The sequence below is a fragment of the Equus caballus genome, chromosome 9, assembly GCF_041296265.1.
Source record: "Equus caballus isolate H_3958 breed thoroughbred chromosome 9, TB-T2T, whole genome shotgun sequence".
In the NCBI taxonomy this organism is placed as follows: Eukaryota; Metazoa; Chordata; class Mammalia; order Perissodactyla; family Equidae; genus Equus; species Equus caballus.
The window spans coordinates 61,023,704-61,048,793 of NC_091692.1; the positions used below are offsets into that span (position 1 = coordinate 61,023,704).

At 35.2% G+C, this 25,090-nt stretch overlaps 1 protein-coding gene across 10 annotated transcripts in view; it reads right to left on the minus strand.

Annotated features, from left to right (window-relative positions):
• RGS22 (regulator of G protein signaling 22) overlaps positions 1–25,090 on the minus strand; it is a 165,402-nt gene that overhangs the window by 24,527 nt on the left and 115,785 nt on the right. For all 10 annotated transcript variants that reach the window (XM_070222408.1, XM_070222409.1, XM_070222407.1 and 7 more), the window contains 8 exons: positions 18,019–18,213; positions 15,761–15,853; positions 13,571–13,743; positions 12,429–12,591; positions 9,910–10,068; positions 7,312–7,380; positions 4,844–5,005; positions 604–783 (listed from right to left, as the gene is read on the minus strand). In XM_070222408.1, coding sequence (XP_070078509.1) covers positions 604–783; positions 4,844–5,005; positions 7,312–7,380; positions 9,910–10,068; positions 12,429–12,591; positions 13,571–13,743; positions 15,761–15,853; positions 18,019–18,213 — 1,194 coding nt within the window. The remainder of the gene's footprint in view (positions 1–603; positions 784–4,843; positions 5,006–7,311; positions 7,381–9,909; positions 10,069–12,428; positions 12,592–13,570; positions 13,744–15,760; positions 15,854–18,018; positions 18,214–25,090) is intronic.

Consider the following 25,090-nt stretch of genomic DNA (forward strand, 5'->3'; position numbering starts at 1 on the left):
TTTCTTAATCATTTTTCAGGAACAACATGACTAAAAGGCTTTTCAAAATGCAAATAAATTATGTTCACCAAATCACTGTTTTCTATTATTTATCTTAAAAAGAAGTAACTTGAGCAGGTTAACAGGCATGATTTTCCTTTCTTGAGCTTGTGTACTTTATGTTGGTTGGGTACTTAAATCTCCTTTCACTTATTTTATGAGCTATGTGAATATTTAAATCTCTAAAAATACACAAATCTTGGGACACACATATTTTACACATTTTTGTGGTAGCAGATATTTTAAAAGGAAATATGAATGGTGGGAAAGGAATAAAGAATTAGCTGGAATTTAATAAGTTAGAAACAAAAATGATAATCATGGAAGTCAAAGTATAGTATTTAAATAATTGTATTTGCTGTATATTATCATCAACGAGACAATAAGTTACTAGTTTCTTATGTTCTGTGGCATAAGCAAAGATTTTTTTAATTAAATAGAATAAATCTCAGTATTAGGAGGACTGGAACTCTGCCAAATAGGAATAATGCAAAAGCTTTAAAAGAATATCTAACTTGTCAATCTATTTTAAACTATGCTTAGCCACATGCCCTGATCTCTTACCTGTGCCTCTCTAAAAATATATGGTCCTAACTCCTTCCTGTGTTCAATAATCTTCTGCGCTTGTTCTAATGGAATGTCAATTTGTAAAGCTGGTGGAATACTAGAATTAATAAAGCAGTTGATAATAGTCAGGATCTTCTTGTGGATGATGGACTCGTCACAATGAGAATGGCACAAGTCCTGAACAAGGAGGAAAGATAGAACAAGAATATATGATTAATGCATTATTAGAACACTTTACAGAATCGTGTCCATACATCTTTCAGTTAATATATACATTTTAACTTAAGAGGGCACTAGGACACGTCAAGGCTATCTTAAAAAATCATAGCTTTTATTTCTCTTGGGTTTGAGGAAACGAAGACTTTGATGCATATACCTTATGCAAATACAGGTTTCATTTAATCCTGATTGCCTCTTCTCTTAGACAAAGAGACAGCTTTAGTGTCTACTTTGACCCATTTAACAAATTTATATTGAGTGCCTGCTATATCCCAGACACTGAACTGAGCCCCAAGACACAGTATCTACCCTTTAAACGCTCAGTCTCTCCTGGAGGAGAAGCATGAATACATGTTACTACAATTTGAGATAGTTAATAAGTGCTATGATAGACATATACACAGGGTCCTAGGAGAGCACTGAGAACAGGCATCTAACTCAAATCACAGGTAGATGCAAAAGCTTTTCCAACCAGAACTGCTTCTATACCAAGGTGATTTAGGCTCAAAAAGACCAGCAACATAAGCAGGAATGCTGATGGTGACAGGTGTGTCATTACATATCTCTTAGTATCTATATATATATATTTTTTTTTAAAGATTTTATTTTTCTCCTTTTTCTCCCCAAAGCCCCTCGGTACATAGTTGTATACTTCGTTGTGGGTCCTTCCAGCTGTGGGACGTGGGACGCCGCCTCAGCGTGGCCCGATGAGCAGCGCCACGTCCGCGCCCAGGACCCGAACCAACGAAACACCGGGCCGCCTGCAGCGGAGCGCGCGAACTCAACCACTCGGCCACGGGGCCAGCCCCTCTTAGTATCTATATTTTTTAAGTTAACCTATTACATTATCCTCTCCATAGATAAAGAACTTTAAAAATAGTGGTTCCACATTAAAAAGACCCAGTTTTATGTCACAGATCTAGGGCTATCATTTTTTAAAATAAACAGGTAGGTTAGCTTGAATTACGGCACTCTCTGTCAAAGACATTGTTCTCTAAGTGACTAGAAAGCAAATAAATTTGGAAATTTGTAATTCTAGGCCAGAAATGAGCCAACATTTATTTAGTACTCATTGTACGGTGAGCATTGTAATAACTGTCTTACGGACACCATTAAAGAAAGAAAAATTCTAGTGCCTACCATGTAAAACTTTACATACAGTTTGGCATGAGTTATATATGAAAAAACCTTGACATAAATGTTACATTGAAACAACAGTTAGTACTTTTTACTCAATTTAGCATCTCTTCAGAAAATGTCTATTCATACGATGTATTTGGTATGTTACCAAAAATGTAATTTTTTTGCCATTAATAGTGAGATTATCATGTGTAATTATTTGTGAGCCTGGTTTATAGTTATGGAATATAAGGCTTGTGCAATAAAAAGAAATTTGTGAAGTTCTATAGTCTTAATTTTGAGAGTGAAAGGATAGAATTTAGACAGAATTAGAAGTGATATTTTTTTCTAATTGTTCTGTCCTATTATATCATTAACCTAATTAACTTTTGCCTATTATCAAGGTCGCAGTTTAAGCATACTTTCCTCTAGTAAGCTTTCTGTGACTCCCTCCATCCAGGAGAGATGTCCATTAGTTACTTCCATTGCATCCTGTGCTCCATCCACCACTGCACTAATCACACTCTCATAATTGCCTGTCTTGTACGTGTTTGTCCCTCCCATGACACTGTAAGTCTAACAGGAAAGACTGTTTTGATCACAGTTGTATCCTCAAGATTTAGTCTGGCCCTTAGCAAGTGCTCAATAAGTATTTGTTGGATGAATATATCCATCCAATCTTTTCTCTACGGACACACACACAAGCTCAAGCACACACGTTAGATTAAATCATATGTTTTCTAAGTAGCTAGGTTTTAAAAAATCAATATGATGAATATCTTTTCCCATCATTCATTATTCTCCTACAGCATAATTTTTAATGACTTCAGAGTATTCTATTGTATAGATGTACCATAACTAAGTAACCAGCGTTCTATTGTTGAACATCTGGGTTCTTTCCAATCTTTCATGATTCAGAATAATGTTTGATTAAGATCCCTGTAGCCATCTCGTTGCATTTTACCACAATCATTGCTGGGGGGAGCATAACTTAGTGGTTAAGGGCACAAGCTTTAGCAATAGAATGCCTTGGTTCAAATTCCAGCTCTACCACTTAATTAGCTGTATGATGTCAGCATTTCTCAACTTTTCTGTGCCAGCTTCTTCATCTGTAAAATGGTGAGAATAATGGCTTTGACCTCATAGGCTTCTTATGAAGAATAAACTACTTATTACATGAAAAGTATTAAGACAATATCTGGCAGATAGTAAACAATAAGAGTAAGTCATATAAAAGTGAGCTCAGTAAGACTCTGCTAGGTAGAATGCTTTCCACCTGACAAACTCCCTCAAGACCCAATTCAATTATCATCACTTCTGCTGCGACTTCCCTGACCCACCACCCTCCCTGTATCATTTCCTCCTCTGTGCCAAAATGATACCTAATCAGAACACGGATCATAATCGACACTATTTCATGATATTTGTTTTCATGGATGTCTCCCTCGTTGAGGGAGGGCAATGCATTGTATTCATTTTTTTTATTCCTACAATCTAGCATAATGGTTGGCACATCAGATACTTAATAAACACTTGGTGAATGAACAAATTCACTCCTATAGCATGATTTTTAATAGCTACTTAGTATTATATGTCCCACATTCTATACCACGGAAAAGATATTTAAATGAAGACCAAGGGTAACATTGAAAGAGAAATGGTCACAAAACCAAGGGTTGACTATGTATGAGTCTATGGTTTTTTTTTTTAACTACTGTTTTGCAAGGTTTATCTCATTACTTCTTGTTCTAGCAGGGTTGGGCTTACTCATATTCATATTAGCTTAAAGATCAATCTGCCCCATCATAATAATTTCCTATCCTGGAAAACAGACTCTATCTCCTTTCTAATTCTCAAGAAAAGAAAAGAAAAGAAAGGAAAAATATAATTTTTAGGATTACTTATCTTCTGACAGATTTTGAAAAAACTTGTCTCAAAACATTTTTTTTCCCTGAGAAAATTTCTAAGTTGAGAATAGTATAAAAACTGTTAATAACAGAAAAGGTTTCCATGAGGTGTTGGAGATAGTTTGGAAACAGATTTTATTGAGCAAGTACTAACTATATAGACTATAATGCTGCAGAGTATTAGTATGGCATAATTCATACTTACAGGCCAATTTAGAGCATTAGCCTCTTAAATTTCAGTTTATTTTTGTTCCCTACTTTTATAACGGGATAAAATAGGCTGCTTACAAGCAAATGAGCCTGCTACCCCTGGGAGCATTTAAGTAGAGGCTGTATGCCTACTCTTAGGTATTTCTAGACAACATTCCTGTATTAAGTTTAGACTATATAACCTAGAAAGTCCTTTCGTCCTCTTCAATGCAAAGATTCTATATGGTTCCACTAACCACTTAAACCTGAAAATTTGCACCTAACCACTTGTTCTTTCACTTACTTATTTTGCTAACAATTTGGCCATTCTTTCTAATAGAAAAGCTTCTCTTATCTCTTTTGATTTATTTGTCTATAATCCACTATATTTGATTACTATTGCTGTAAATATGGTTGGAAGGAATTCCTGTAAAGAGGTCTTGGTTAAAGTACTGAATATGGATATCTTCAGGAAAAAATGTGTATGGTATGTTACAGATAAGTGATATGCAAAATATAGCTAAAACTCTTCTCAGGAATGTTTTCATTGATCATAATATATGTGAATACCTTGAAAAACCTAATATTATCATTTCAGGGCTCACTATTACTCTTCACTGTACAATAATAAATGTATCTAACATAGACCAGTAAACATCTCAATATTTGCATTTTGGTATGAAGATGGCAAAACTGGGGATATCTTATACAAATCTTGTCCAAAAGATATAGCTAAGAATCTGATATGTTAATGCATTTCCTCCTCAAAAAGAGGTGGTTTTCTCTAGCTCCCAATGTAATACCTTGTATTTTTGTACTTCTTGCCAAAAGAGTACCCCATTTTCCAATAAATCTCCTTTTAGAGCCACAAACCGTTGAAATTGTCTTGCAGTAACTGGATTCAATAATGCTTTACGAAAAGCAATGATGTCACTAGATGAAGATATCCACTTACTCTCCACAGGCTGTCCAAAACAGAGAATACAGAAAATTAGTTGTGTTCTAAAAAGTAATAAGAAAGTCATTTATTAGGCTAAAAATTACCAACTTCTATCTCCTTTACTTTTCAGGTATTGAAATTTATGGCATGGATACAATAGATTTTGAGAATTTTTTCCCCTCTGTTCCTCTCCCCTTTGTCTCCTTTATATTTCTATGGCATTGTTTTTTTAAGAGGTACGGAGAAAAAGAAATGATTGGATGATTTAGAACACATGACTACATTGTTTAAGAATGTTAACAGTCATTACAGTTAGGGAATATGGTGAAAAACTACATTTTAGTGTACAGTATGAGTTCTGTGCTTAAACAGAAAAAGTAATCATAATGTTATGATTATATATTGTTAAATTATTATTGACTTTATAATTACACATATTATATATGTTATATGTTATATATTAATATATAATTCTCCTGTCTGTTAAAAAGTAAAAGCAGTTAAACATTTAAGCTATTTTGTCAAAATTTTTAGAAAAAATTACCAACTAATCCTATTAATTTAAGTAGGAAATTTACTGTGGAGCTTCACTATAATTCTATCCAGGAAAAGCTATGTTTTTAGGTGAGACATCTTTATATGATTTTAATAACAAATTTATTATTAATAATAAGAAGAAATAATTATTAATACATTCTTTTTAATAATAAACTTCCTCTGACTGAGGACTCACCTTACATAACAAAAAAGCCAGAAGGACCTATGGTGTTTTAGTAATACTTAAAGGTATTACTTATTTTATAGCTTTACAATTTCGAAATACAAGATGTCTACTTTTTTACTTTGACCATTTTAGATTTACTCATATTTCCCCCCTTTAGCCTCTCAGATTCAAAAACGTAAGGAAGAGATTTTATTGAACAGATTTTTTTTTTTACGGAACAAATTTTATTGACGTTCCTCAAATCTGAGTTTAGCCTACAAACATGCAAGGAAGCACCATTCTGAAAGCACGGTTTTAGATGAATTTAGGAATTATAGTAAGAATCAATCAAAACACATGATAAATATCCATTACCGACAATGCATAAAGTAAGTTTCTTGAAAGAAATTGTATATGATCATCAATATGCAAAAAGTGCTATGAGAACACAAAAGAAGGAGTAACTAATTCTGCCTGGAGGAGTAAAAGCTTTACAGAGAAGGGCCTTGAGGATGATGCCTGAGTCAGAGACTGAAGAGTGAAGGCAACTCCAGGCAGTTTAGAGGAACAGTGGTGCCTGTACCCTAGATAAAGCAAGCAGGTGTCTATCACTATTTTAGTGAGGCACATGTCTCTTCTCCAGACAAAAAGTTAAGACCCTTATCATATGGTCCATATTAAAATTATAGCCCTATAAATAGGAACAACTATGTATTAGACTGGGATGTTTATTTAAAACCCACTCAGCAAATAATGTTTTAAGACCTGCATCTTAAGATGCTAAAACGCAGTAATTTAACTAAAACCTGTAATTTAACTAAACAGAAAATAACATAATATATAATGCACAATAATATGAAATATAAGCCCATTCTACTTAGTATTTCAATAAAAATATACAGCAAAAGACATAAGAATGGTTTATTTCCTTGCAAGAGAAAAATGCAGAAAAAGAGCATCCTAACGGAGCCATACACTCCTCTAACAGTCAAATAAAATTTTATCTTTATTAGTTTGTAGGGGGTCACCTGGGTTTACTTTGACATTCTATCAAGACCTGCAGAAAGACGAATACACATAAATTTGTAGGCTCAAGAAGACGACTGTGTTTATCACGCTTGTTAAGAAACAAAATAGGCAATTTCTACTAAGGTATCATATTATATTGGTTTAAATAATCACCAAAATTACAGTTATCTTAATTCTTTTAAGGCTAAAACATAATTCTAAATAAAGAGGATAATGTAAGATAATTTAACCTGCTGATTCTGCTGCATGTTTCTCATTCTTTTTGTGTAATTTACCCTCAATAATAAATAAGCTACCATATGGCAGAATGAACAGCTTGTCTCAATAAGTCCATCATAAGCAAAATAAATAAAAATACATATTTAAAGTCCAATCAACACTTCTAGGGTTGAACAGGCCAAGGAACTCTAAGAAGAGGGCTCTGGTAGAATCGCTTTACCCCAGATGCCATCAGACAAATAAGAATAGTGTCGGCAGTCAGTTGGTGGCTCAGACAGCAGTGTCTACAGTGAGAGTCTTTGAACAAGAAGGGGAAGAAAAATATAATACTTCGACAGAGTGGAACTTACAAGAGGAAGAAAATACCAAATGTTACTTGCCTTCCAGACCCCGATTTTCCTTTCACGCTTCTGTAGTAAGAGCTCTTCAGTTACGTCTCTCATCTGTACCTACAAGCAAAACCAATTATTTTATCCCATTTATTCAGAATGTCTAAAGTTTTGAAATCATTTACTAATTCAATAGCATTAAAAAATGAGGTAAAGGTCAGTATGGAGAAGAGATATTGCAGGTCAGGAGAAAGAGAATCAGACTTAGAAATGGAAGCGCTGCCCAGGTCCCTGGGCAAGTCACTCAAATTCTCTGAACAGTTTCCTCATCTACAATGTGGAGATGATAATACTTGTCTGTATTACCCCAAATGTAGAAACTAGTTTCACTTTGGGTCACATGGAAACTGCAGCTGGAGAGATAATTAGGACTTCCTGGATTTTTGTGTAACTTTCTAGCCACAACTATTTTTAGAAGAGCACAAAAGTTATTCAATATAGGGAGGAAATACAGTGGCTATTTCTTGAGGTTCCTGCCTATTCACAATATTCTCCCTTTCTTGGGAACCACTCCTGCCAAATCTGTGCTATGTGGCTCTATCTCCCCTGTCCATAGCAGAGAGATCCAGGAGCTGACCCAGAGAGACAGGGACTAGAATCACAGCTGCTAAGTCTTTTTGATAGCCACAGCCTGAAGCAAAGATCTGAGAATTCTTCTTGCTGGGTTCCCAAGGCTGTTCTGGACCCCGGCCATTCTAAAGCTTGGGTGTCAACTCTTCCCCTAAGTGAGATGCTTCAGTACCATTTTATAATCTGTCACTTATGTCCTCAGCTTAAGGTTGCCAAAATCAATTTATGTTGTTGGCCACCCAAAGAATGCTAAGTCAGGAAATGGCTGTAAGTTACAATAAAATTATTTTGGTAAACACAGTGAGAAAACGTGGCAAATAATATTAGTAAGCCAAATGTCTTTTTACTTGGTTTTGGATAGAGAATTGGGGTTAGCCTGAAGAAAGGAAATGATGAAATTTGAGTTGTCCCAAGGTTTATTTCCAGGAACATTTTGCCTAAACAAGTCAGCTCTTCTTCTCTATGCTGTAATTTCTATAGCACACTATAATTTCCCAGCTGTACTGTGTTTTCCATAACTCAAGATGCTCAGAAGACTAATGCTATTTCCAGATAAGTAAGGCTCAAAGTGTTTGATAAACTGAATATAGAGGGCAGCTTATTTAGACTCTTCCTGATCAATACTAATGACATGTGCTTCGCATACTAAAGTCTAAAATTACATGCTATCTGCCCCTTGTGTGATTTTGTAAAGATTAGGTTTGCCTGTTTTCAGGTGTAATAATGACATTTTAAATTATCAAAGTAATATATACTCATTATAAAATAAAAATAAAACAAAGCAAAAACAAAAACCACCCTACTTTACATAGTAAAAGTCTTTCTCACTCCCCAAACCCATTCCCAGGAGGCAGATTCTTTTAGGTCTTTTTTCATAAACACAAAGATAGACAGACAGACAGATAGATAGATAGACAGACAGAGAAAGAAAGAAACGCATAAATAGATATAGAGATATAAGAGTATGTAATGGGATTACCTTCTATATATTGTTCTGTATCCTGCTTGTTTCACTCAGCAAATAACATCTTTCATATCAGTACATGTGGAAATCTCATTTTTACATTTTAACCTCATTTTTATAATCTCACTTTATATGGAAATCTGCACAGTTTTCCATAGTATGAAATTATCATAATTCATTTAACTCTTCCCCCTTTTACATCCTTCCCATTTATGTGAGAACTTAATCATATAAAAAATAACAACTAGGGGCTGGCCCCATGGCCGAGTGGTTAAGTTCGCGCACTCCGCTGCAGGCAGCCCAGTGTTTCGTTGGTTCGAATCCTGGGCGCGGACATGGCACTGCTCACCAAACCACGCTGAGGCAGCGTCCCACATGCCACAACTAGAAGGACCGACAACGAAGAATATACAACTATGTACCGGGGGGCTTTGGGGAGAAAAAGGAAAAAAATAAAAAAATCTTAAAAAAAAAAATAACTATATTAATAGATAATATTTAAGTGTTTGCTGTGTGCCAGGCATGCTACAAAACTAAGCTACATCATTTCATTTCATCTTCTCAACAAACTTATGAAGGAATTACCCTTATTAGCCCCATTTTTTTGTAAATGAGGAAACTAAGGTTATAAAGATTAAAGTTGTACAATTAATATGTGGCACTGTTAAGATTAAAACTTGGGAAGTCTGACTCCACTGTCTTAACCACCACGCCATAGAAGAACAATGGCTAGGCCAACAGGTATGCACATCTGATGTTTTGAGAGGTACCATCAATTGCTATCAAAAGATTATTGTAATTTGGGGCTGGCCCTGCGGCCGAGTGGTTAAGTTCTCGCGCTCCGCTGCAGGCGGCCCAGTGTTTCGTTGGTTCGAATCCTGGGCGCGGACATGGCACTGCTCATCAGACCACGCTGAGGCAGCGTCCCACATGCCACAACTAGAAGGATCCACAACGAAGAATATACAACTATGTACTGGGGGGCTTTGGGGAGAAAAAGGAAAAAATAAAAATCTTAAAAAAAAAAAAAAAAAAGATTATAGTAATTTACCTACCTTTATTTTTTGACGTGCTGCAAACTGTTCACTTGCAAGAAACAATGGCAACCACACATTTTCTAGCCTATTTAGGACACGTTTCTGAATTTCAATTAGAACAGGTGCATCAAGCTGCTCGTGGAGAATCTTTCCCCAGCCACCACTTAAATTCATTATCTAAGAAAACAAATATGAAACGGAAACTACAAACTTATGTTTTGGCAAAGAAACACTAATGGTCATTGCTTTATTCACCCCAAAACCATTTGCTGAGCACCAGATAGGTGCCACGATTTTCATTTTCTACAACCTATCTCCTGGCTATCATTGGTATAGTAAAGACAGACAACTCCTCTAACATCAAACTGAGAATTGTGGTTTCTGTGACAGTTGTTTTACATGTATGATTTTGCTTATGATATATTTCAAAGAACACAGGAATGAAATTTTTCTTCATGGCATTTCTTCTCTCAGTATTTTCAACTGCAAAATGAAAGCATTAGTCTCTTAGTTTTCTAAGTTCCCCTTTAGGTATAATATGAATCTGTGATTCTGGTCAAACTGACTTGTTTGAGAAAGCATTTTCTTTTTGTGTATGAGGAAAATGAGGCGTTAATTAGTTAGGAGACAAGCTTGACTCAGATATTATAAACGTGTATATTACCAACAAACATTGGGTTGGAGATGGTGGGAGATGGTGGTAGTAATGATGGAGGGCTGTTACAACAACTTCTAAGAAGAAAACAGGCAGCAGGAAGTCAGGTTATACAAACAATAGTCTTTGACTTGCACAGGTAGCACCTTTTATGAAACATAATTTCTTTGTGGCCCAAATCTTCCTTCTGAAAAACTTGTGATTTCAAGAAGCTACTAATGGCTCTTTCCTGCTATAAATCATTGGGTTTTTTTTTTACCTGTTTCTGTGTATACATCACTCAAAACTTTTGGACTGCTCAATGGAAAAATTACCTTCTTCTTAGTTCTCCTTTGATTAATAAGATTAACCAAATCCTACTAATATGTAATAATAATACGTTTTACATGAAAACAAAAGAGAACCCCTCTTAGTCATTCTTTAATAATAATAATCAAATAATATTAACAATAACACTGTTTTTGTATAAAAAATAAGAAAAAAGAAAAAGAGAAAAGACTGTTTTGCTAATGAAAGAGCGAACCTACCACACAACTGAAATTAGAACTAGCATAATCTATATAAAACATAATGTGATGTGGATATCCTTAAGTATAAAGTAAGTAAATAAAAATAAAAGTAAAGACGAAAGTGAGGAAGCAGGGTCATTGGGAAAACTCCTCTGTAGCAAGCACAATCATTTGTTATGATAGCAATGGGTAACTTTTTCCACTGAATTTTAAATTCCAGCATATTATACTATGGAGGGTTCACACAGTAGCATCAGACACCACAAAACCTCACATAACGTAGCACAAGCCAAACAGAAAACAAACGCTTTCCATGTGTTTATTTCATATTTGTGCTTATTGAGATACCCAACCACTTTTGCTAATACATCCCAGATTTGTATCTGACGGAACTAACGGCAAGACATTTTTGTCAAGGTTGCTTAATTCTAGAATTTCTTCTCCCTCTTACTCTCGAAGACTTTTGTTTATTTTCCCAAGGATCTAGCTTTTTAATTTGGTATGCCCTACTTGTGAACACCTCTGAATTTTTCTTTAATTTACTGAATTTAGCATTAATCTGAAATTCATATTTTATAAATGTATGCCAATAGGACACGCATCCTTTTAAACTACCAAAATGAGGAAGTCAAATGCTATACATTTGATTTCTAGGTAGTAGTGTAGTACTAGCAAACTTCAAACTAAATAAATTATAATACTTAATTATTTATATTTCAGAAGCATAAAAATTGAGCCATATTCCATGCACTCAAAGCATGAACACTCAAATCCAATCTGACATTTTTGCTGTAAATAATGACACTGTAGTTATTAATAAGTTGTGATTAAGGCCATCTTACTTTGGTATAGTAAAATGGCCAAACGTATGTTTCTGGTCAATGAAAATAGTTTCTGGAAACAATATAATGGGAAATGATTTTTCAAAGATTGATTATGTCTGGAGTAATATCAGTTCAGAGAAGAACAGAAAAGAGGTAGAGATGAGGCTTAATGGCTTATAATGGCTGTTTTTCTGCTTGTTGAAAGGTGCAGGGACCTTGTCCACCTTGTTCACCACTTATCCCAAGCGCTTACAACAATGTCTGGCATATTACAGGCACTCATATTTGCTGAGTGAATGGATGAGTGGATGAATAAGTTATTTTTATTCTATAAATTACTTTTTAAAATAACATTTTTTATAATATGTATACTTGAGTGAATTTTAAAGATACTTAATTTGTAGATAATTATGAATACCTAACAAAATCAGATATCAAAAGTGTCTAACGTATGTCATAAAAGGAAAATTAAAAAAGGTGACTTGGAAAACAGAAATAAATTATTGGTTTTCATACTTAATTATAAAAAATACATTTATATGTTGATACCTGGTTCTGCTGATATAGAGAAGCTGGACTGTTGGGTCCAAAGAAATATTTTTTATTAAGGTATTTGTTTTTAATATGTCTAGATTTTGCCTCCCTTTGCTTTTGATCTCCATACATTATTCTTCGGAACTGCTCAATGTCTATCCAGCACATGAGGTCCATGCTAAAATGAAAACAAGAACAAAGCATAGTCCTTCTTATTTGTTCTCTCAATTCTACTAAACACCAAACAAGTTGTTGTTTTGACAGAACTTAGAAAGTGGTTGCGTTGACTAGTTAGCACAACTGATTAGATCATAGAACTAATGAGTAGAATATTGTGTCTCTGATCCCTTTCTAGGCCAGTTAGGTTGACTCTATTGTATTCCTCATCCTGACTAAAAATATAAATGAATACAAGTACTGGGATCAGAAAAGAATCTACCATCATTATTGGTAGGGTCTCAGAGTTCTTCCATTAATGATGGACTATCATTGTCAATTTCAAATATTGGAAAATTTCCACCTATTGCATGTCTACTTGGCAACATGCTAAATTTAGAGTAATCTTAATCACAAAGAAGGGAAATGATGTATGTGAAATTTGGCTCCCAGGTCTAATCAGTTTCTGTTGGGAGAAAAATTATTGTAAAAAAACACGGTCAATACTTCAGTTTACATTAGATAAATATGTCATAAGGTTCCAAGATTCTGTGCAAAACTACAATGCTTTATTTATGTATTAGCTAATAAAAATTATGAAATATTACAGTGATTTCAATAGCTTAGTGAAATGTAAAAGAGACATTTCTCAGAAATATAATTAAAGCACCTGTCGAGAAAAATGCAAAAGAAAGAAACAGCAAAAAGGGAAAGAATAAAACATACTGGTGTTTTAATTTAGCCAACGCTAAAATTATCAACAAATATTGCTTAACCACTTTAACTGAACTTTGCTATTATCAGAACACACTCTGCAACAAAAAGTTATCCATACAGATTTCAGATAATTATACTCATTAATTTTTACTGAGATGGGTAAAATCTAGCACTAAATCACTTTTATAATATGTTGAATCAAAATAAGTAGCTTAAAAAAATAAGTATCTTAGAAAAATGATGTTTTAAGAGAGAAATACGTTTTAAAATGTTCTGTTCCTCACCTTGAAGAATGAGCCTCAAGAAATTGACGGAAATGTTCAAATTCCAGTTTGTTCTTAAGCAGATCATTAAAGTTAAAATGCTTATATTCCTCAGGAACATTATTCCAATATTCTGTTTGTTTAGAGGCATCATGAAGTGGTGAAATACCAGGTCCAATTTCACAAGTAGTGTCCTAGTGAAATAATACTTTTTGTAAAAATCTCTTAAACACAACAATTTTTCCCCCAAATTTAAATAGAGAAACTAAAATAAAAAGTAACTATTAGGCCAATGCTGTTTAACAATTCAATGGTAGAACTGGGTAAAGAATCTAGAATCTAGGATCCAGTTCTAACTCATATCAAATTCTGTTCTGCTCCTTTCCATTCCATTCCTTTCTTTTCAGGAACATTTAGTAAATATTTACTACATACTTGTTAATAAAATATTAATTTTATAATTTTTCTTAGTACAGAAGTAATGTCTTTTGTAATAAAAAGACAAAAAGGAAAAGCATACATAATACTATCATTCAGAGCCAACCACCATTAATATTTTTATATATATCCTTCCAGTCTTGTATACACAAATGTAGTTTATTAAAAATGAAGATAGGACTCTACATCTATGTATAGCTTTGTAACTTGATTCTTTTTCTTAATAATATATTATGAACATAAAACATTCTTCTATTTATAACTTAGTTTTAAAAGTTATAGAGTAATGCAAGACATTTATCTAATAGTACATTCTTTAAATGTAATCACCTTCATATAAAGTTAATTTTTAGGTATTTTCAAGACCTCTGATGTTTTGTGGACAGTTTACAAGCCCTATAGGGCAAAGAGCTTATGCTTATTCTTTGAAAATCGTTTCCTTATATAATTTCTTACACAATTAATTCATCTCCCTACTCGTTTTTGAAAAGTGTCAGACCATGAGATAAACTACCAATATTTTAAAAATTAATTTTCCATAGGTAGAAGTATTATTGGGAGTGTTATAAATTTTAGCTCTTAAAGTTTAAAATACTACTTTATAATGTGCTACCTTTATGGATTTTTATGTAACCTTTCCAAGGTATTAATCACTAGTGTCTCAAATAGAGAACTTCTATGCTAATAAAGCAATGATCACGAAGGTTACATTTTAAAAATAACTTCACTATTTTTATAAAACTTTATTATTAAAAGAATAAAATTTCAAATATTTAGAAAGAAGAAAGTAAAAGATCATCTGAAACCTTACCACTCAAAGCTAACTATCTTTAACATTTTGGTGAACATCCTTCTAGATATCTCTTTGAATATGTGTATACATACAGAAATACACATATAATTTTATATAAATAGGATCATACGATACCCTACATTTTTGCGTGTGTGTGTGAGAGAGAAAGATTGTTGCTGAGCTAACATCTGTGCCAATCTTCCTCTGTTTTATGTGGGATGCTGCCATATCGTGGCTTGACGAGCAGTGCTAGGTCCATGCCTGGGATCTGAACCAGTAAACCCCGGGTCAGTGAAGCAGAGAGTGTGAACTTAACCACTACGCCTCCAAGGCAGCCCCAATCCCTATATTTTTATACAATATGTCCAGGGCATTTTCCATGTCAAAAAATATGCACCTAAACTGTCATTTTTATGAAGACACACACATCTAATTTTACGACTTTATGGATATATTATGATTACTTAGCCAATACAAAAGCTGCAAATTTATAAATCAAAATAACATTTTAATATGTTAGCATATCCTACGATCTTTTTACTGACTCCTTCAAATCCTTTCCCTATTTTTTTCTTTATTGTTTTGCCTATTGCTGTCACACAACAGTTCCTTTTCTGTTTGGAAAGCCCAATTTAACTCTTTTTTGACTTGACAACAAATAAAGCTGTTGTCATACAGGAAATAATCAGTAACATTCAAAGTAATATAATACGGTTTGAAGGCTCTCAGCTAAGGCAAGCGAGTTGCTTGGCTCCCTATGCTACCTTATCTGCTTTTTTTTTCCAGCTTTGTTATTAAATGTGTCAAAAGATGTAATACCTTTCAAATGCAGCATGCTAGGCAAAGGAATGGCAGAAAAATGAAACTGCCTAACTCCTACATTATTAATACATGATATGCTCAATATATGATTCCCACCTCCACCTGCCATATATGCAGTGGTAATCCTCTTCAGGGTAAAAAGTTTTTCATTGTCTTACCTCAGCTTTCCTGGAAAATGTCTCTTTATGCAAAGCCTGTAGCTTTCTGAAATGTGGAGAGTCTAGCTGTCGAGTTTCTTCCACCAGCTCCACCTAATACAATAATAATAAAGTGTGTAACATCAATAGAATGGCATTATGAAAAAGTGGGGAAAGAATGTACAATTTGCCAGTAACAGTGGGCTAAAAACCAAATACACTTGCCAATAAATTATTTTGGAGGCTAAAGCAGGAAGACCAACATAGCAAAAAAATATTAGCTACAGCAAAGTCAGACTTTAAATGCGTGCAATAAAAAATACAAACATTTCTATGTAATGATATAGTGCCACCAAAGATCATTCTTCCTTTCTGGACAACCCATGTGAACTAACAAACATTGTTGGGTCACATTTTCAGTTTCTATTCATTATGACACGATATTAGTCATGAAGGCAGGCACTGCCAGCTTTAGGGACCAAATAATCCATAGAAGAACAAGAAATGACTGAACTCCATTCTTCTTAGTCTGTGAGCAAAGGTTTTTCATTGCTATAGCAAGAGAAGAGAGAGCCAGTCATATAAACCTCATATTAGATCTCAGCCTTCGATAGATTGCACTGTTTTACATAGTCAGGAGAACAGGATCTTTCTCCATTTCTCTATTGCAGAGAAAATTAGTTTGGCTCACTGAGAATTTTCTGCATTTAATAGCTAGTTTTGGTAGTCTCTTTTGGGAAAGAGTCTACGTAATCCAGTCAGCTGAACTTTTAGAGAAGTCCTCTGGGCTGAATTTAAGCAAGTTTCTAAAATTAAGATTTATTTTTCCTCTTATTAAAAAGAGTGTATAATTTGTCCCACACATTTTATAGGAATCATTGCTAATGACAAAACTTTTTGGTTTAGGGAAGTTAGTTATAATTTTTAATCTTTTTTATTACTTCAGGATCCTATCTCAGGACCATTTTCCTCTATACCATACACTTTATTTAAAATAGTGAATGGAAAGAATTTTTTAAAATTTCATATGATATCTTAATCTTCCTAGTGTAATATATATCTTTTTGTAGTAGAAATGATGCAATGCTAATTTTTCAGGACAAAGAGAAATCAGGAATAAAAATTTAATTATTTTGGTCATTTAATTTAGTAAGCCATAGGGTTGTTTTAAGTTAAAATCCAATAAAGCAACTCTATCCAGGGTGTTTTGGTATTAATTTTATCTTTAAAGATTTTATTTTTTCTTTTTCTCCCAAAGTCCCCCAGTACATAGTTGTATATTTTTTTAGCTGTGGGTCCTTCTAGTTGTGGCATGTGGGATGCCACCTCAGCATGGCTTAATGAGCGGTGCCATGTCCGTGCCCAGGATTCAAACTGGCGAAACCCTGGGCTGCCGAAGCAGAGCTCGCGAACTTAACCACTCGGCCATGGGGCTGGCCCCCGGTATTAATTTTATCTTAATTACCTAACCTATGCTTTCTAGTAGAAGACACGACTATCTAAGAAGTTGTTGAGGAGATATAAACAAATAGCAACACAAAGATAGCAGAGTTCCACCAAATAACCTCCCGTACAGGGTATATGCATTAACTTAATATGAAAAATACCCATGAATGGTTTTAATTTATGATCCAAAATAAATATTTCCTCCACCCATTAATAAGAATGGTGAAAATATTCAAGCATTGAGGCTTAAAATAACCTCTTTGGGATGAAAAAAGATGTGTTGAAATTTTTATCCAATCAAGCAGTCCGACCTGACGAACATCTGCAGTTGCTTTAAAAGCAGCTCTGAAGTCGGACAATGTGCTTTCCACAATACAAATGAAACGTTTATATTTTCCATGGGTGTAATATTTACTGTAACTCATCAAGTATAAAACTAAATGGGCTTTTTTCCACTAATCAAAATTAAAGCCACTGCTGAGAAATGGCAAGAAGGGACAAAGCCAGTATATTATCATGGCACATTTTGTTGGTTCACAGGAAACCAAAACTCAGATTTCTCTCTGCTGACATATTTGTACAGAGAACTAAAAATGACATTGACGTTAAAAATATCTTTTGTTAGGAGACAATAGGGAAACTGGCAAAAAAATAAAGTTAATAAACACTTTCCCTGCCCCAAATTTGAGCCTGCCCAAATCTTAACTCTGAATCCCTGGCCCAAGTGAGAGACCCTTGTTGTTGTTTTTCTCTTGTGAGTTAACAATGCTGCTTATCATCAGTCTTGTAGTAAACCTGAATGGTTCACAAACAATTTGTCAGTGCCACAATACCTTTCCATAAGCAACTTGGTCTGATTTTACCATCTGTGTCCAGGGCTCAAGAAGGAGGAGAAGGATGTATTCTTCTGCTGTGTCAAAAAGGTCTTCAAATGGTGGCTGTATTTTCATATAAATTTCTTTTTTCTTTTCCTGTTGGAGTCCAATGTCAAGAGTGGCTGAAGGAGCAATGTATGTGGCAAAAAGATACTAAGGGAGAAAAGAGAGATCGTTACGAGAAACCAGTAATGGTTAGCAGATGCCTCAGCAAAGGCATTTTAAAAAAAGGTAAGAGACGGCAAACAAGCTCAAGTCATTTTTTTCTTGAAGATGTGTAAAACTACTTAAGACAAAGCAATATGTTTATCCAAAAGACTTTGCTTTTCATTTTCTTTTCTATTTCTTCAACAGTAATTAGTCAATTAGCCAGAGGATCTTGCACAAGAGTGTGTGATTTAGATATTCCAATTTTTCTCAGATTACTACTATTTCTATGATTGATTCCAGGTTATATGTCTCCTTTTTTCCTTATGTTCATGACATTTCTAACCCATTTGTGCTACTTTCCAAAGTGGTTTGGAAGGCCCCTTTGGAAACAAGAGGCAAGAACACACTAGACTGAAAACTGACTCTTGTCTTCTAATCTAGAGACCCAACAGACTACCTGCTTTACCTAACTGAGTTGCAGAGTTCTTAAGACTGCTGCTAATTATCCCTTTCTGCTGTAAAAATGTTTCCATCTGGTGTCCAGTGCTATGGAAGAAGGTAAATATAAGAAGGAAATAAGAGTGAATGGAAAGATAGACATGGAACGTCCATCTTCCTAGACAAATCTGCATAAATGTCTATTCCATTTTAGTCATTTATCTTATGTCAATAATAGCTAGTTAAATCTGATAAGCAATTTAGTAACATTGTATTTTTAAAATGCTACATCCTGGATATATCATGCCTTGCACATCAGATTTAAATGTAGTTTTACTAAGAATCTCTAATTAATTGCATTTTATTTCTATTTTATTTTTACACTTAGACTTTGGCTCTGATAATGTCCAGACTCAACCCAGGCAGTAGATAGACAGACAGACAGACATAGATTTGTGCCAAATATCAAATAATGGTCTTATGTAAAATAATCTTTTAAAAGTTTTAAAGGGTCCACATTAGTAACATAAGCATTTACTGAGTATCTACTACATCTTAGACACTTGAACAGGTGCTACATATGCAAAGATTAATGAATAAGACCCAGTGCCTGCCCTGAAGAAGCCCATTGGTGGTGACGTGGAGATGAAAACTAGTGGTTAAAATACAGTATGATAAGTACTACAAGAGAGGTAGGCCTTACAGATAAGATCTTCAATGATTGCATGTCCATTCTTTTCAAGCTCACCTCCCATTAATCACCTTTTAGTTCCTATTTTCTTTTTCTTTTTGGTGAGGAACATTGGCCCTGAGGTAACATCTGTTGCCAATCTTCCTCCATTTTTTTTTCCTCCCCAAAGCCCTAGTACATAGTTATATATCCCTGTTGCAAGTCATTCTAGTTTCTCCAAGTGGGATGTTGCCACAGCATGGCTTAATGAGCAGTGTGTAGCTCCACATCTGGGATCCAAACTAGCAAACCCCGGGCTGCTGAAGCAGAACTCACAAACTTAACCACTCGGCCCGGGGATAGCCTCCTAATCACCTTTTAAATGTTATACTCAAATACCAATTTTTCTGTAATGTGCCTAAACCTTGCTGTTTTGCCATTCTATGCTATTGCACATATTGTTCCTTCAATCTGGGATACTCGGCCTACCCCATGCACCTTGTCTGCTTGACAAACTCTGATTTATTCTTTAAAAACCAGTATGGATTCCTCTTCCTCTAGGAAGCCTTCACTCACACGCTCCTCCCAAGATCATACTTTTCTACTGCTATACCTATCATACTATAATGCAATTACGTATTTATGCGTCTTTTCTTCGAGAATGAGGTCCTTGAGGGCAAATATGGCAGTTTATTCACCTGATTCTCCAACTCCTAAAACTATTCTTAGCAGAGAGTAGAAGACACAAGTGTTTATTGAATGTACTGAATTCACAGAAAAAACTCATTTGTGTCTTGGAATGGGGACAGAAAAGGTTCAGAAATCCAAACTCTTCCAAGAGAAGAAAAGTTTCTGCTATCCTTAATCCTTAAACTGAGTCTTTAAAGATAAATTGGAGTCAATCAGGTAAGAGAAGGGAGTTGATGAGAAAGATAGTTCAAGAAGAAGGAAAACATAGGCCAAGGCATAGAGGCCCAAGCAGTTTTTTAACCTATGGAGAGATTCTAGGCTCCAAGTACATAACACTGACTAAAGGAAAGAGGTATAAAAAGAGGATGTTACAAAGGGAGGCAGGCACCAGAGCATAGATATGAGCTTTTATCCTTTGGTAAGGAATCCTAAAGATATATAATGGGGAATCTCTGAGAAGTGACATCAATGGATATGAATTTTAGAAATAAATCAATCTGGCATTAGAAGGGAGAAATGGTTTGAGTAGATCAAGATTTCAAGCAGTTTGGAAATTATTTCAATAGCCAGAGAAGAAATTATATGTCACCTTTATCTCTTGCCTGGTTTTTTGCAACAGCCTTTTAACTGGTCTTTCCAGGCTTCTCTTTGCTTTCTTATTATCTTTTCCAACCACAGCAAACAGAAAAACTCTTTTGCATATCTCTCGTCTGTTTGAACTCTCCAGTGACTTCCCATCTTGCATAGAATAAAAGCCAAAGTCCTTATAATTACCTATAAGTGGAGTTCTGGGAAGTTTCTCAGTGCTGAGGGGACAAGGATTCTAGTTTAGGACCTGCCTGTGGGGAAGCCCCCGTAAACACCCTAGGCTCTCACAACACCCTGAGAGCAGGGGTGGACCAGATCTAGACTCCAGCCTTGAGTCTTTAAAGTGCCAAAGCAAAACAACTGCTAACCTGCAATTCTATACCCAGTGAAAACACCTTCCCAAAATGAAAATGAAATGAAGATGCCATAATCAACAAAACACAGAATTCTTCACCAGTAGACCGGCACTCAATAAATAAAATAAGTAAATTAAAGAGATGTCCTAGACAAAAGCAAGATGCACCAGAGAACAACAGAAAGCATAAATACGTAGGTAAATATTGATTGTAAAACACAATAATAATGAAGAAAGTCAGAGGAAATAGTAAAAGAGCCTAAGATAGAGAAGTCAGAAGAAGAAAGTAAACCTAAGCAGAATAATGCTGTAGAAGCCAAAGGAAGGGTTAAAGACAGAGACAGTAATAAACAGTGTTTATATACATATATATTTATATACAAATGTTTACATATATAAAAACAAAATATACATGTAAAATATACACAATAGTTTTATACATACACGTATACACACACACACACACACATATATATATATACATATATGTAAAACTAGAAGAGGTCAAGTAAGGTGAAGTTAAAACAACAAAAAAATTGAAGTTATGGGTTGAAGTGCAATTGAAATGATCTACCAGGAGGCTCATTATAGGTAAGAAAGCAAATGAGGTTAAATCAGGGTAGTAATACAATAATATGCAGGCTGGAGTATCACAGAACTAGAGGTAAAGATAAGGCAGGAGGACATGGTTAAAAGGGAGGACTATGAAGTTCAGTATATAATAGGCGCTCAATAAATATTTGTTAAATGGATAAATGGGAGATTTGTAGCCTAAAGTGAAATTATAATCTGAAAGGAGAATTTCAGAGTTCAAAAACTTAAAGCTGAAGTAATTCCAAATTATGATGGGTTCCAACATATGGCCATCCCCATAGTTAACTTAGGAGAAATGGAGATATGAGACATTGGAATTGGGTAAGTTAAGAAATTCTATAGCATATATGTTATAAGGTTTAGTAGGGTGGTTGTTGAAAAAGCTTTAAGATGATAAAAGAGAAAAGGTAGGGAAAATTTCATGAGTCATGTATTGAAAATTTCTAGCAAGAAAAAGAGAACTTAAAACGTCTTTAAATAACATTAATGAGGTTAAGGAGAGGGGAAATTAGCAGATGGAACAGAACTTCAAGTTTTGAAGTTGTGAAAGATGAGTCTTGGGGGCCAGCCTGGTGGTGCAGTAGCTAAGTTCTCATGTTTTGCTTCAGTGGCCCAGGGTTCGCCAGTTGGGATCCCAGGTGCGGACCTACGCACTGCTCATCAAGCCATGCTGTAGCAGGTGTCCCACATATAAAGTAGAGGAAGATGGGCACGGATGTTAGCTCAGGGCCAGTCTTCCTCAGCAAAAAGAGGAGGATTGGCAGCAGATGTTAGCTCAGGGCTAAGGTGCCCCCCCATGTCCCCCTGCCCCCCCTCCCCCCGCAAAAAGATAAGTCTTGAACAGCAGCAGAGAATATCTCTTTCTTCCTAAATGTTGTGAAATACGGGAGAAGGAGCATACGTAAGAGCCCTTCTGGATGTTCTATTTAATTAGGTAATCTGAAGCCTGGAAACTTCCTTCCCTAAAGCATAGATAAATAGTCCTCAGGGTAGAATAGTCCAAAGTGAATCATACGCTTACCAAATGATTATATAATATTTAAATTGAAAATTTGCTTTACACACAGTCACACATAGCAAATTTTTCTAACCTTGGGAGTTATTTAGAAGAATGACTTATAAATATAACTAGTCTAACTAGTAAGTCTAACAAGCTAAGATTGTACCAAATTCAAGTCTATTCTTTTTCTAAGTTAGAAGTTTTAAAAAGCGCATTAATTAAAATAATGTCATACTAAGGTAAATTAAGGAACTAGAAATTAAAACGATCGTATTAGCAACATCAAAAAACATCCTAGAATTTGCTTCAATAATTTAAAATTTACCTCAAAAGAAAGTAAATTTGACTCTTCAAATTTCTTAAGTTAAAAATCAGTAAGGAGTCAGGTTATATTTGGGCAGGAATATCTTCTAACGGAAAAATGAAGCAACTGCTTTGTCATTGGGTCGGCTACATTCAAAGCTATAGTTTAAAAAGACGATGTGCCACATACCAAACTCTTTGTATAGAAATCAGGATGATTCCTTTGATTTAAAAACATGATAACAGTGAGAGGGTAAAGTACAAAAGAACTTGAAATGGTGACTAGAATGACGGTGACAGAAATAATGACTGTCAGCTTTTGGTGGACGTGGAATCTATTCCCTACCCTTTCCCTCTCAGTCTTCCTTCACTCCCCATGTCTTATCTCTTAGATTTATTGCTACCCACAGTCCCATGAGAGACTCTAGATGCTATTGATACGGTCCATCATACGCCATGGTGGACATTTCATGATGCCAGGTTAAAGCCAGACTGCTGTATGTGATTGTATCCAATTGGCTTGAGCTTCTTGCCTGCTGGAATTTTGCTTCATGATTTTCTTCAGAATGAGCTTCACTTCACTTTATCATTAACTACATTGATAGCACACCTTCTTTCTGATCATTACTCTTCATCCTTTTATATCTCTCACCAAGCTTTTCTTTACCCTCAGCACAATCTGCAGCTTCTTTGTGTCCTCTAAATAAATCAGGCACCACCTAGTTTCCCTTACTTTCTTACACAATGAGGACTGAAGACTGTCCATCATTTCACCTACACTCTTATAGACATCCTTAATTCCTTCCTCTTTGATCTTCTGACTTATCAAGGCCCAATTCTGGGTCAGCCTAATCACTCATTCATTTTTCTAACTCTATTCCCAAGCTTTCAACAAAAACTATGATATTTGGCTCCATTATAAACAGATTTAAAAAAAAAAAAACTGTCCTCAGCTGTGACTGCAAAGTTTGGCAAGTTTTCACTTATTTCTGATCAATTCCATCTCCCCATTTCTACACTTTGCCATCCTCTTTAAAGGTCCCACTTGTACCCTTATGCTTCTTCATTTTCAGTAGACTTTCCTTTAGCTCCCAGGAAAAACCACTGGGATGAATGCCCTCAACTTTCATCTCAAGAGCTTTCTTCTAAATCTTTTTCTTTCTCTAAGGTTTCAAAGCAAGATTCCTTCCCAAGGATAAACCATTCATGTGTGCTCCTGACTACATTCCTCCAGAACCTTGTAACATCGGTTATTTCCTTCCTGCCTTGTTTCCTTAATCTACCTTTCCACTGATTCCAATCTCCTTCCTTATGCTACAAAAGTGTTCAAGTGAAGTGCCTCTGTCATTCTAAAATATTTTTTCTGACTGCTTTGTCCACAAACTATCACTCCACTTCTATCTGTCCCTTCTCTATAAATCTTCATACTCACTTTTCACTCGCTCCTCAATATACTGCAATCTGGTCTTCACGCCAATGAAACTAATCTCTAAGATCACTAACAAGCACATAATCACCAATTCAACAGCTTCTCACCTTAATCTTCATCCTATTGGATTCCTTATGCAGCTTTAACCCTGTTGATTACCCTCTTCTTGACTCTCTCCTCTACCTTCAACACCTTCTCCCGATTCTCTATTTCCATTCTTAAGTTCCTTTGCTGAATCCTTTTCCTCCATTCCCCCTTAAACGGGGATACATTCTACTGTCAATTATATTTTCTTCTCAGTTCACAGTCTTCCAGTTTCTCTCACATGCCAACCACTCTCTCGCAGGGTTTTCACACACTAAACACTCTATGCCTGCTACGTACTCCACCCTTATCCTCTTTCCCCTTTTTGCTGAGCTTACATTCATCCTAAAGGACTAGGTCTTCCTTGACTCCTAAGTCTGGCTTAGGTATTGTTCTTACATGCTCCCATGGGACCCTGTGCTCATCTGTTTCTCCCACTGGACCATAAGCTCTATGAAGACAGAGAATAGTTCTACTTTATTTATTACTGTATCCCTAGCATATTCTGTTGTTAGTGCTGTCAGGATTCCGACTTCCAGCAACCCTGTGTACAGCAGAGTGGAATCCTGTCTGGTCTTTTTGTGCCATCCTCTCAACTTCCAGTGCTATATCTGACAATGTTCCACTACTATTCATAAGGTTTTCATGGCCACTTTTTTCAGAAGTGGGTGGTCAGATCCTTCTTCCTAGTCTGTCTTAGTCTGGAAGCTCTGCTGAAAGCTGTCCACC